Here is a 12,463-nt window from a genome sequence, read left to right on the forward strand (position 1 = left end):
GGGTGAGGGTGAAGAGGTGGATGGTGTGCAGCAGCAGTCTATACAGGGCCTGCCTTTTTACTCCCTGGAAGGGAACAAAATTAAAATCCCGGAGGCGGCTTAGGTTGTGGGGCACAGGCTCCCACGGGAAGTACGGGACCTTGGGGCCAATGTGAAATTCCGTCCGGGCTGGGGTGAGCGCGGACGGGATCCCACCGCACACCTGAGCGTCCCCCAACTGGTGCACTACGTCGAGTCAGAGCACCGCCGTTTTAAGGTGAGAATGCTCTGTCTATTGTGCCATATGCATTTAGTGTTGACAAGATGAAAGATAAGTACTCATTTCCACTTTTGTCTCTTTATTGGTTTGTCCATGCTTAACAAGTTAAGTATCTGTTAGTCTTTGAATCATGGTATTGTCTTGGGGAGGAGAAATGTATTGCATTGCACATAAAGTTTTTAAAAAGATGGCACAACATTGGGACCATTTAATAGCCTAATTAGAAACTGGTCATCAAATAATCTGGCTGCTTGCTGTCTGGAGAAAAGGATGTCAATCAGTTACCCAGGGCCACTTTATTCATAGCACCTGTGCATCGGTTAGACCAGCAGCATGGATGCTGGTGAGATCTTCCTGGTCAAGTAACATTTTGTACTGTAGAGGGGTGAACATGAACGTTTGAGCATTATTATGCAAATTCATAGAATTATAGAATCCCTACAGTGTGGAAATAGGCCCTTTGGCCCAACGAGCCCACGCCAACTCTCTGAAGGATAACCCTCCCAGACCCATTTCCCCCTACATTTGCTCTGACTAATGCACCTAACCTACACATCCCTGAACACTATGGGCAATTTAGTGTAGCCAATTCACCTAACCTGCACATAGTCCTAGAGATGTACAGCACGGAAACAGACCCTTCGGTCCAACTCATCCATGCTGACCAGATATCCCAACCCTGCCAGCACCCAGCCCATATCCCTCCAAATTCTTCCTTTTCATATACCCATCCAAATGCCTCTTAAATGTTGCAATTGTACCAGCCTCCACCACTTCCTCTGGCAGCTCATTCCATACAGGTACCACCCTCTGTGTGAAAATGTTGCCTGTAGGTCTCTTTTATATCTTTCCCTTCTCACCCTAAACCTATGCCCTGTAGTTCTGGACTCTCTCACCCCAGGGAAAAGACTGTATTTATCCTATCCATGCCCCTCATAATTTTGTAAACCTCTATAAGGTCACCCCTCAGCCTCCAAAGCTCCAGGGAAAACAGCCCCAGTCTGCTCAGCCTCTCCCTACAGCTCAAATCCTCCAACCCTGGCAACAGCTTTATAATTCTTTTCTGAGCCCTTTCAAGTTTCGCAACATCTTTCCGATAGGAAGGAGACCAGAATTGCAAGCAATATTCCAACAGTGGCCTAACCAATGTCTTGTACAGCTGCAATATGACCTCCCGATTCCTGTACTCCATACTCTGACCAATAAAGGAAAGCATACCAAACGCCACCTTCACTATCCTATCTACCTGCGACTCCACTTGCAAGGAGCTATGAACCTGCACTCCGAGGTCTCTTTGTTCAGCAACACTCCCTAGGACCTTACCATTAAGTGTATAAGTCCTGCTAAGATTTGTTTTCCCAAATGCAGCACCTCACATTTATCTGAATTAAACTCCATCTGCCACTTTTCAGCCCATTGGCCCATCTGGTCAAGATCGTGTTGTGTTCTGAGGTAACCTTCTTCACTGTCCACTACACCTCCAATTTTGGTGTCATCTGCAAACTTACTAACTGTACCTCTTATGCTCTCATCTTTTGGACTGTGGGAGAAAACCAGAGCACCCGGAGGAAACTCTCACAGACGCGGGGAGAATCTGCACAGACAGTTGCCCGAGATTGGAATTGAACACGGATCCCTGGCATTGTGAGGCAGCAATGCTAAGCACTGAGCCACCGTGCTGCACTTGTCTTATGATTGGGGAAGAAGATACATGAATCTGCATATTAAATGATTTTAAAAAGTGCTGCATTCCCTTCTAAAATAATGCAAAAGATTCCATTTAGTCTCCACGAAACTGTATTAATTTTACCTCTTATGTGTTTAAATTATGCTGCTATGAGTTCTCTCAGATTTGATTTTAGATTCGATTGCTAACATTAACCTTTTGCTTTTTCCATGCAGAAGTGTGTGCGGGAGCGAGCCCTCCGTTCCATCCTAGCCGTTCGTGAAATCAGTAAAGAAGCTGCAACAAAAGCTGTCGATGAGGTTTTTGATACCTGTTTTAATGACCTTGAACCTTTTGGAAGAATTCCACATAATAAAAAAGATGCAAAATATGCCTATAGGGAGTTTCAAAACCGGAATCGATATTACGCAAATATTTGATAAAATGTCAGGCCTCCGAGTAATTGTGATAATTAATTTGTAATATTTTTTAATGACGCATAGATGCTAAAATATCAATTATTAGCGTGTTTTAAAAATGGGAGATTTTCCATGAGTACCTTTTTCAGTTAACAGAAAAGTGTAGATCCTTTTGCAATTTGTTTTGACCTTGTCCGACTTTTGTCACTTTGTTAGTTTTATTAATGTTGTTCCACGTTCAGTGTTTGTGACCATTTTGCATATTATAATTACCATAAGATAATCTAATTTATATTTGATAAATTAGTATAATTTAATTGAAAGTGACTACAGAGGACTTTCATTGTTTAAACTGCCTATCCAAACAAAGGGATATTTGTTTATTCATGTTAGTTAAAAGCTTAAACATTCATTATATTGCCCTTTACCAAAGACAAACCATAGTGTTGAGACAGCTCAAGGAATAACAAAGTGAGATATTGAGCTAGACCTAGGGAAAGTCCTTGTTATATTACCCTGCGCTGGCTGCATTACCTGGATTAATTTGAAGATGCAATGAGTCCAAGTTTGGCTCGGGTATTTAGTCTAGTTTGCTTCCATACTTGGATTTGGGTTGAAGAGAAAAATAAATCTATCTTGGATTTGGAGCTGCGCAAAGTGAAATGGCCTGTCAATAGTGTGTTCATACTCAGCAGGGAAGAATGACTGTTCCTCAAGATACTAGAGCATTGCTCATAAAACATGAGGAATGCTCCAGGATAACAGCTATCCGAAGTGAGGACTCAGCCAAGAAAGAGCAATCTAAAACCAATGGAACAACTTGCATTAATTGATATTTTACAGACAAAGTAAAGACATATATTTGAAGGTCTTTTGGATAGATACAGCTGTTTTACCCAGTTGATTGCCAATTTATGATTTATTTTGTCCATGTCTTGTTAAGTTTTGACATTCTATGTTATGCAGAACCAGAAAAGAATAAATAATTTAACTGCACACATGGCAGAGAGACTAAATTATGTATCTGTGTATGTGAACAAGCAGGTTACCAAATACCTAACAGTCTGCTGTATGAGACATTGCAAGGATAGGTAATGTTATTTATAACTGAGCAAATGTACAATTCTAAGAAATACAACAATATTAAAACATATTTTCTTCCCAATCAGCGAGCTTTGATTGAATACTATGTCAAGCAACTATGCTACTTCTATACATCCCATTACATTATAATCAATAATACTTGACACATTAGACATGCCAAAATGTAACTTTATGTACATCTCAAGAAAAACTAATTATGGAATTGCACACATAATATGTGGGGCTGAGTCTGGGGCTCATCCCATCCTGTCAGCTTATTTTCTCTCTTCCTTTTTCCTTTAGCTCTTTCTACTTTCCTTTTTCTTTTTTTCTTCTTTTTCATTTAAGTCTGGAGAGTGCTAGGTGAAGGAGGAGGCCTCCAACACCCAGGATATGTTGGACACAGCTCTATCCCAGCCTGGGCTCTCTCAGCAAATGAGCAGGTCCCAGGCTGACTCCCCTAGAGGAGACCTGCAGCTAGGCTTGGACACCTGAAAGTGGAGAAGTGCCTGTCTCCCGGTATGTCAGGTTTGTCCCGGAATGGAGGTCTCATTCCAGTGTGGAATTCTTCTTCAGCTTCCAGATATTCCAGCGTCATGTCCAGGAGTGGTGGTCTTGGCTGGCATGGTGGTCTTCTGCGGCCCAGTATTCCAGCGACCCGGAATGGTGGTCTCATCCTGGCTGTTTCTTCAAGGTATTCCATTGTTCCTTAACCACTTCCCCTTAGCCAAGATCTGTGATGAACTTTGTCTTAATTTTACTCTTTTCTTATTATGTATGACTTCTGTCATTGATTGTATCTATCATGTTGGGCTAACTTATAAAACTTTTCACTGTTTTTCATGTAAAAGTACATGTGACAATACTAGAAAAATATTATATAGAATATAAAAATGTAATGTCACTTTGCTTTTGGATGGGAACATGACCACGCATTCTATCCAATTCTGTATGTCCTCTTCTATTTTATTCTTGTTTGTTGTGTCTCGGTTTTTTTTTTATATAGATGTTTGGGAAGAAAACTTCTGCTCAAATACCAAAATGACAGCATAACAATGCAGTGTAATATTAGCAGTGGTATATGTGCAAAGTGAACAACTTTGTAGTTGCCCACAGGACTGGGATAAGGTCCTTGTTCGTACATTGAGGAATTACTCATTTTTATGAAGAAACATCAGTGAAAAGTGGTGAGTTTTATACTCCCAGTCCTGATCTGTACTAATTTCACACAGCTTTGTTGGAAAGCGAGAATCTTTTCTCTTGCGTTCATCAGGACAAATGGAAAAAAATGTCAAGTTTCAAACAGCAACTACAAAATACAAAGGAACCTCGATTATCTGGCATTCGATTATCCGAATTTCAGATTGTCTGGACAAGATCGCAAGGTCCTGATGCTTGGCTAAACTGTGTTATCCGAACAAAATATTCCCCGACCGTGTCGTTTGGTTTATAGAGGTTCCTCTGTATACCACAGGATGTGAAGTGTGGTGACTGGTTAATAGGTCAAGTCTGTTTGCCCCAGGTTGCAAGATAGTTATTGTCCTGCTGGATAACTTTGCACTGTGTCAAACGTTTTAAAGTGAGTAAATAGTGAGACCCTGTTTACAGGTTTGCTGATAGTAAACAACAACCGACCCCATCCTGCACCCCACCAATCCTTGGCCACTAATTGGTCGCTAATCCCTTCCTACCAACAATTAATCTTTCAGCTCCATCAAAATCAGAACTTATGAATTAGGAGCAGATGTGAGCCATTTGGCTCCTCAAGCTCTTCAGTAAAATCATGGCTCATCTGATGTTAGTTTTGAATTCCACGTTCCCATCTACCGTTTATAACCTTGGATTCCTGTGCCTCACTGGAGTGAATCTACCTCAACTTTTAAAATATATTCAAAGACCCAGGCTGTGACTTACACATCATCATTTGCAACAAAATAACCCCTAACTTTTAAACGTGTTGACACAATTAGGAGGAGAAAATTCTGGTATACAAATGCCCAGGAATAGTTGCTAATGCGTATTTCTAATCAAAATTGGCATTTGGCAAAATCTAGTGAGTTTGGAAAAAAAGCAATTAAGAAGATAGTCCAAAACTATTCTCAACAACATAAGGTACAGTACTGGAAATAAATTTCTAAAGAAATTCCTAAAACAATAAAATCTTAAATATATTTAACAAGAGAATTGTACATGAGACTATAAAGAAGTATAATCTTCAGTGTTCCATGTGCATTCAATGTTTTCCAGTGGAAAACATTTTATTTTTTTTATCTAATGATAAGAAAGTTAGCATTAAGGCACTTTATCTGAATGCTCGTAGCATTCGTAACAAAGCAGATGAACTAATGGCACAGATAATCGTGAATGATTATGATGTAGTAGGCATCACAGCGACATGGTTACAGGGGGGTCAGGACTGGCAGTTAAACATCCAAGGATTTTCAACTTATTGAAAAGACAGGGAGGTGGGCAGAGGGGGTGGGGTTGCCTTGTTAGTTAACAAAATTAAATCTATGGCACTGAATGACATAGGCTCAGATGATGTGGCGTCTGTGTGGGTGGAATTGAGGAACCACAAAGGCAAAAAAACCATAATGGGAGTTATGTACAGACCTCCTAACAGTGGTCAGGACCAGGGGCGCAACATGTACTGGGAAATAGAGAAGGCATGTCAGAAAGGCAAGGTCACGGTGATCATGGGAGACTTCAATATGCAGGTGGACTGGGTAAATAATCCAAAGAAAGGGAATTCATGGAATGCTTACAGGATGGCTTTTTGGAACAGCTTGTCATGGAGCCCACAAGGGAGCAGGCTATTCTGGACCTAGTGCTATGTAAGATCTTTTATAAAATCAGGTTCATTAAAGTAAGGGAACACTTAGAAAGCAGCGATCATAATATGGTAGAGTTCAGTCTACAGTTTGAAAGAGAGAAGGCAAAATCGGATGTAATGGTGTTACAGTTACATAAAGGTAATTATGAGGGCATGAGAGAGGAACTGACGAAAACAGACTGGAAGCAGAGCTGAGCAGGGAAGACAGTAGAGCAAAAATGGCAGGAGTTTATGGGTATAATTGAGGACACTGTACAGAGGTTCATCCCCAAGAAAAGAAAGATTATCCGGGGAGGGGTTAGACAGCCATGGCTGACAAAGGAAGTCAGGAAATGTATTAAAGAAAAAGAGAGATCCTATAAAGTGGCCAAGAGCACTGGGAAATCAGAAGATTTGGGAAGACTACAAAAACAAACAGAGGATAACAAAGAGAGAAATAAGGAAGGAGAGGATCAAATATGAAGGTAGGCTAGCCAGTAATATTAGAAATGATAGTAAAAGTTTCTTTCAATACATAAGAAACAAACGTAGACATTGGGTTACTTCAAACTGATGCTGGAAGGCTAATGATGGGAGATAAGGAAATAGGAGAACTTAATAAATACTTTGCATCAGTCTTCACAGTGGAAGACATGAGTAATATCCCAACAATTAAAGGGAGTCAGGGGGCTGTGTTGAGTATGGTTGCCATTACAAAAGAGAAAGTGCTACAAAAGGTAAAAGGTCTTAAAATTGATAAATCTCCTGGCCCTCATGGGTTACATCCTAGAGTTCTGAGGGAGGTGGCTGAGGAAATAGCGGAGGCGTTGGTTGAGATCTTTCAAAAGTCACTGGAGTCAGGGAAAGTCCCGGATGATTGGAAGATCGCTGTTGTAACCCCCTTGTTCAAGAAAAAATCAAGACAAAAGATGGAAAATTATAGGCCAATTAGCCTAACCTCGGTTGTTGGTAAAATTCTAGAATCCATCATTAAGGATGAGGTTTCTAAATTCTTGGAAGAGCAGGGTCGGATTAGAACAAGTCAACATGGATTTAGTAAGGGGAGGTAGTGCCTGACAAACCTGTTAGGATTCTTTGAAGAGGTGACAAGTAGTTAAGACCAGAGAAACCCAGTGGATGTGGTCAATCTAGACTTCCAAAAGGCCTTTGATAAGGTGCCACACAGGAGGCTGCTAAGCAAGGTGAGGGCCCATGGTGTTCGAGGTGAGCTACTGATATGGATTGAGGATTGGCTGTCTGACAGGAGGCAGAGAGTTGGGATGAAAGGTTCTTTATCGGAATGGCAGCCGGTGACAAGCGGTGTCCTGCAGGGTTCAGTGTTGGGGCCGCAGCTGTTCACATTATATATTAATGATCTGGATGAAGGGACTGGGGGCATTCTAGCGAAGTTTGCCGATGATACGAAGTTAGGTGGACAGGCAGGTAGTACTGAGGAAGTGGGGAGACTGCAGACCGATCTAGACCGTTTGGGAGAGTGGTCCAGGAAATGGCTAATGGAATTCAATGTGAACAAATGCGAGGTCTTGCACTTTGGGAAAAAAAGAATACAAGCATGGGCTACTTTCTAAACGGTGAGAAAATTCGTAAAGCCAAATTACAAAGGGATCTGGGAGTGCTAGTTGAGAATTCTCTAAAGGTAAACATGCAGGTTGAGTCCGTGATTAAGAAAGCGAATGCAATGTTGTCAATTATCTCAAGAGGGTTGGAATATAAAAGCACCGTTGTGCTACTGAGACTTTATAAAGCTCTGGTTATGCCCCATTTGGAGTACGGTGTCCAGTTTTGGTCCCCACACCTCAGGAAGGACATACTGGCACTGGAGCGTGTCCAACAGAGATTCACATGGATGATCCCTGGAATGGTAGGTCTAACGTACGAGGAACGGCTGAGGATCCTGGGATTGTATTCATTGGAGTTTAGAAGATTAAGGGGAGATCTAATAGAAACTTACAAGATACTACATGGCTTGGAAAGGGTGGATGCTAGGAAATTGTTTCCGTTAGGCGAGGAGACTAGGACCCGTGGACACAGCCTTAGAATTAGAGGGGGTAAATTCAGAACAGAAATGCGGAGACATTTCTTCAGCCAGAGAGTGGTGGGCCTGTGGAATTCATTGCCACGGAGCGCAGTGGAGGCCGGGACACTAAATGTCTTCAAGGCAGAGATTGATAAATTCTTGATGTCACAAGGAATTAAGGGCTACGGGGAGAATGCGCGTAAGTGGAGTTGAAATGCCCATCAGCCATGATTGAATGGTGGGGTGGTCTCGATGGGCCGAATGGCCTTACTTCCGCTCCTATGTCTTATGGTCCTATTCATGATTTTTGAAAAGCTATAAATCCTCAGCTGTCAGGATACCTTTGCAACCATAACTTGCAATTTTTATAAATATTTATTGAAAGCAAAGCTGTAATCATGTAATTTATGTTAGTCATATAATGATTTGTATTTAGAAATAAAACACATTTTGCTTATTACTTTAGTATGCTGTATAACTAATAGTTATACTTAGTAAGTGAAATTGGCATAATCTCACCACACTGTAGGGCTGTTGTTTCTTTAAGGGGAGACGTTGCAAAGGAGAATCCTTCATGATAAGAATCCTTCATTCTTAGCCAGCACAAGAATTGAACCCACATCTTTGGTATCATCCTGCATCACAACCTGCTGTACAAGCAGCTGAACGAACCAACCCCATAAATTCTAATTCAAAGGCGAGGTTCAGTCTGCAATATTTGAAGCAAAGCTGCAGAGGGCGCTTTAATGCCATTTTGCTTGAAACATGATATTTTGCTGATTAACACTCGAGCTTCTGTATCGGCTGAAATTATTTCGCTTGTCTGTCCAAACTGTGTAGTTAGTGTTTATGGAAATTTAGGAGCGAATAAACATTTGGCACCTGATGCCTTGCATAATAAGAGCAGTGTGGTTTTGCATGAAGCTGAATGAAGTGTCTTAATTTGTAGAATCGTAGAACTGTAGAAAAGTTCTGACACAGGAAGAGGCCAGTCAGCCCATCATGTCTGTGCTAACTGGGAGAAAATAAAAAGCACAGCCCATTGTCATCCCACCTTTGAGCATTTGGTCTGCAGCAGGTTCCAGCTGTTTAGGTACAATTTTTAAATGAGGTGAGGGTTTCTATCTGCACCATCAAAGCAGACAGCAAATTCCAGACCTCTGTGAAAGATTTCTTTCCTAATGACCTCTGTACTCTTCCTAAGAATCATCTTAAATCAGTCGCAATCATATAATTATATAAACATATAAAATTAAGTAAAATCACTCAACTCATCCTCCTAATACTGGCTCTTTGAAAAAGCAGACCTATATTCCATCTATTTCTCTGTAATATCAAAGCACTTGGCAACCAGGCATTCCAGCTTAACTAATGTTATAACAGCTACATAATAATGCTTTGACTAATGACAGTAAATAGCCCATATGGGAGAAAGTGAGGACTGCAGATGCTGGAGATCAGCATTGAGAGTGTGGTTCTGGAAAAGCACAGCCGGTCAGGCAGCATCCGGAGAGCTGGATAATCGACATTTCAAGCATAAGCCCTTCATCTGGAATCTTTCGGGCATAAGTCCTTCCCGTTAAAGACATATGGATATGCACACCAAGGAGCATCTGATCCTCTGTACTTCCTACAGTGTTGCCATTCAACATGTTTGTGCTCCTGAAATGAATCACCTCACACTTTGTCAGATTAAATTCCGTTTGGAACTGTTCAGCCCATCTGACTAGCCTGACTGTATTGTTCTTTAGACTAAGGCTTTCCTCTTTGCTGTTTATCACGCCACCAATCTTGGCATCATCTGTGAATTTAATGATCATACCTCCTGTATACTTCCTCCTGCTCACCATTCTCTACTTATGTACTTGTTTAAATTTACCACACTTTTGTTGTTTTTGGTTCCATTAAGATCATTAGCAATTAATCATTGATCTTAATTGCTAATTGTCTCTCTTTCCACAGATGCTGGCTGACCTGCTGAGTATTTGCAGCACCTTTTGTTTTTATCTCCTTCACTTCCCTAACTCAAAATAGGCATCAACTTAAGGCTGCAAATTTCCATTTGCTTAATTCATAGAGTCATAGAAATGTACAGTATGGAAACAGACCCTTTGATTCAACCCGTCTATACCGACCAGATATCCTAACTTAATCTAATCCCATTTGTCAGCATTTGGCCCATATCCTCTAAACCCTTCCTATTCATATATCCATCCAGATGCCTTTTTAAGTGTTGTAATTGTACTAGCCTCCATCACTTCCTCTGACAGCTCGTCCCATACACACCCTATACATGAAAACATTGCTCTTTAAATCCCTTTTAAATCTTACCCCTCTTGCCCTAAACTAATGCCCTCTAGTTCTGGACTCCCCAACCCATTTGATCATTTTTCATGACTTGCCTCCAAAAAACTTCCTCCTGTGAAACAGGTTTTGTTTACTTTAAATGGAGATTTGTTCATGAGAAACAATTTTTCGATTTTAAAAGATTTACATTCAGCTTATTTTCCTTCCAGTTGGATATATGTTCTAAATTTCATTGTTTGAAAATTGTACTTATTTCTTTTGCACGGGAATAGACATAATTTAAGTGCCTCAAAATTTGTGTGTGTATGTGCTGTGAAGCAGAAAAGGTGTTCCTGCAACATTAGTATGAGTCTGTACTTACTAATTCACATCTGACCTTGGTTTAGTTAGCATAGGACATCTTTACATCTTCAGCTGCCAAAGCCTGTGGTGTCTGTAACTGTAATGTCAGGCCTCTCAGCCAGGGAGCCCCCCACCAGTCAGCAGTTAGTACATTAAAATCATGTTAATCACTGACATGGGCACTGGAGTTTACATGAAAATCCAACAGTCCTATTCCTTCTGGGTCTTGCAACCAGCTGGTTTATACTGAGTTGACAAGCTGATATTAGAAAAAACAAATGCTTACAAATACGCTCGCCTACCCTGCAACTTCTGATATTGAATGGAATCCCTCCAGTGTGGAAGCAGGCCATTTGGCCCAACAAGTCCACATCAACCCTCCGAAGAGTAACCCACCCAGACGCATTCCCCGAACGTATATTTTCACCTGACTAATGCACCTAACACTACGGGCAATTTAGAATGGCCAATTCACTGACCTGCACATTTTGGATTGCGGTAGGAAACCGGAGCACCCGGAGGAAACCCATGCAGACGCAGGGAGAATGTGCAAACTCCACAGAGAACCTTGAAGGGCTTATGCCCGAAACGTCAATTCTCCTGTTCCTTTGATACTGCCTGACCTGCTGTGCTTTTCCAGCAACACATTTTTCACCTCTGATCTCCAGCATCTGCAGTCCTCACTTACTCGTAGTTCTTTCCTCCTGGAATTGCATGTGAGGCAATCTATTTTACTGAATTTGTCTTTGCCAAGGGTGTGTTTATGGGATGCCACTATATTGGAACAGTTGCGATTCAGTAGTTAAATAATCTATTATTCTGTTAAGTTTTCCAATAGAGTTAAATTATTCCAATTCTTCTTTCTTTTGTTTACATTTTAATTTCAGAGTAAAACTGAGTAATGTGACCAATCGAATTACATCTGGAACACAGCCACCTTACACTTGCCTTTCAATAAGTAAAAGTTAGAGTCTAGGCTATCATCTCGATATAGTTTCAGGAGGGTTTGATCTGGTCCATAACATACCACACAGAAGATTTATAAACAAAATGAGTGCATGTGAAATCAGAGATGGGCTGTCATAGTCAAAAAATGTGGTGCTGGAAAAGCAGAGCAGGTCAGGCAGCATCTGAGGAGCAGCAAAGCCTTCCTAATGAAGGGCTAATGCCAGAAATGTTGACTCTCTGACTCCTTGGATGCTGCTTGACTTGTGCTTTTCCAGAACCACACTTTTCGACTCTGATCTCCAGCATCTGCAGTCCTCACTTTCTTTCATGGGTATCATATCCTAGCATGGATTGATGATTGGTTAACAGAAAGAAAGAGTAGGAACAATGGTCATTCTCAGGTTGTCAGGCTGTGAGTAGTGGGTTAGCACACAGATCAGTGAGCTATTCACAATCCATATCAATGCTTCTGATTTTGGATTGAATGTAAAACTAGATTCCCTACAGTGTGGAAACAGGTCCTTCCGCCCAACCAGTCCACACCGACCCTCCGAAGAGTAACACACCCAGACCCATTTCCCTCTGACTT

The 12,463-nt window shown here is 41.2% G+C and overlaps 1 protein-coding gene across 4 annotated transcripts in view; it reads left to right on the forward strand.

Moving 5' to 3' along the window:
* Window positions 1-3,512, forward strand: part of atp23 (ATP23 metallopeptidase and ATP synthase assembly factor homolog) — a 161,093-nt gene extending 157,581 nt beyond the window's left edge. For all 4 annotated transcript variants that reach the window (XM_087997016.1, XM_087997018.1, XM_087997017.1 and 1 more), the window contains one exon: window positions 2,162-3,512. In XM_087997016.1, coding sequence (XP_087853142.1) covers window positions 2,162-2,365 — 204 coding nt within the window. In that variant the 3' untranslated portion in view covers window positions 2,366-3,512. The remainder of the gene's footprint in view (window positions 1-2,161) is intronic.
* Window positions 3,513-12,463: the final 8,951 nt, after the last annotated feature.

This window comes from Chiloscyllium plagiosum, unplaced genomic scaffold (assembly GCF_037043375.1).
Source record: "Chiloscyllium plagiosum isolate Xiang-an unplaced genomic scaffold, Cpla_swu_hap1 HiC_scaffold_19, whole genome shotgun sequence".
NCBI classification, from domain to species: domain Eukaryota; kingdom Metazoa; phylum Chordata; class Chondrichthyes; order Orectolobiformes; family Hemiscylliidae; genus Chiloscyllium; species Chiloscyllium plagiosum.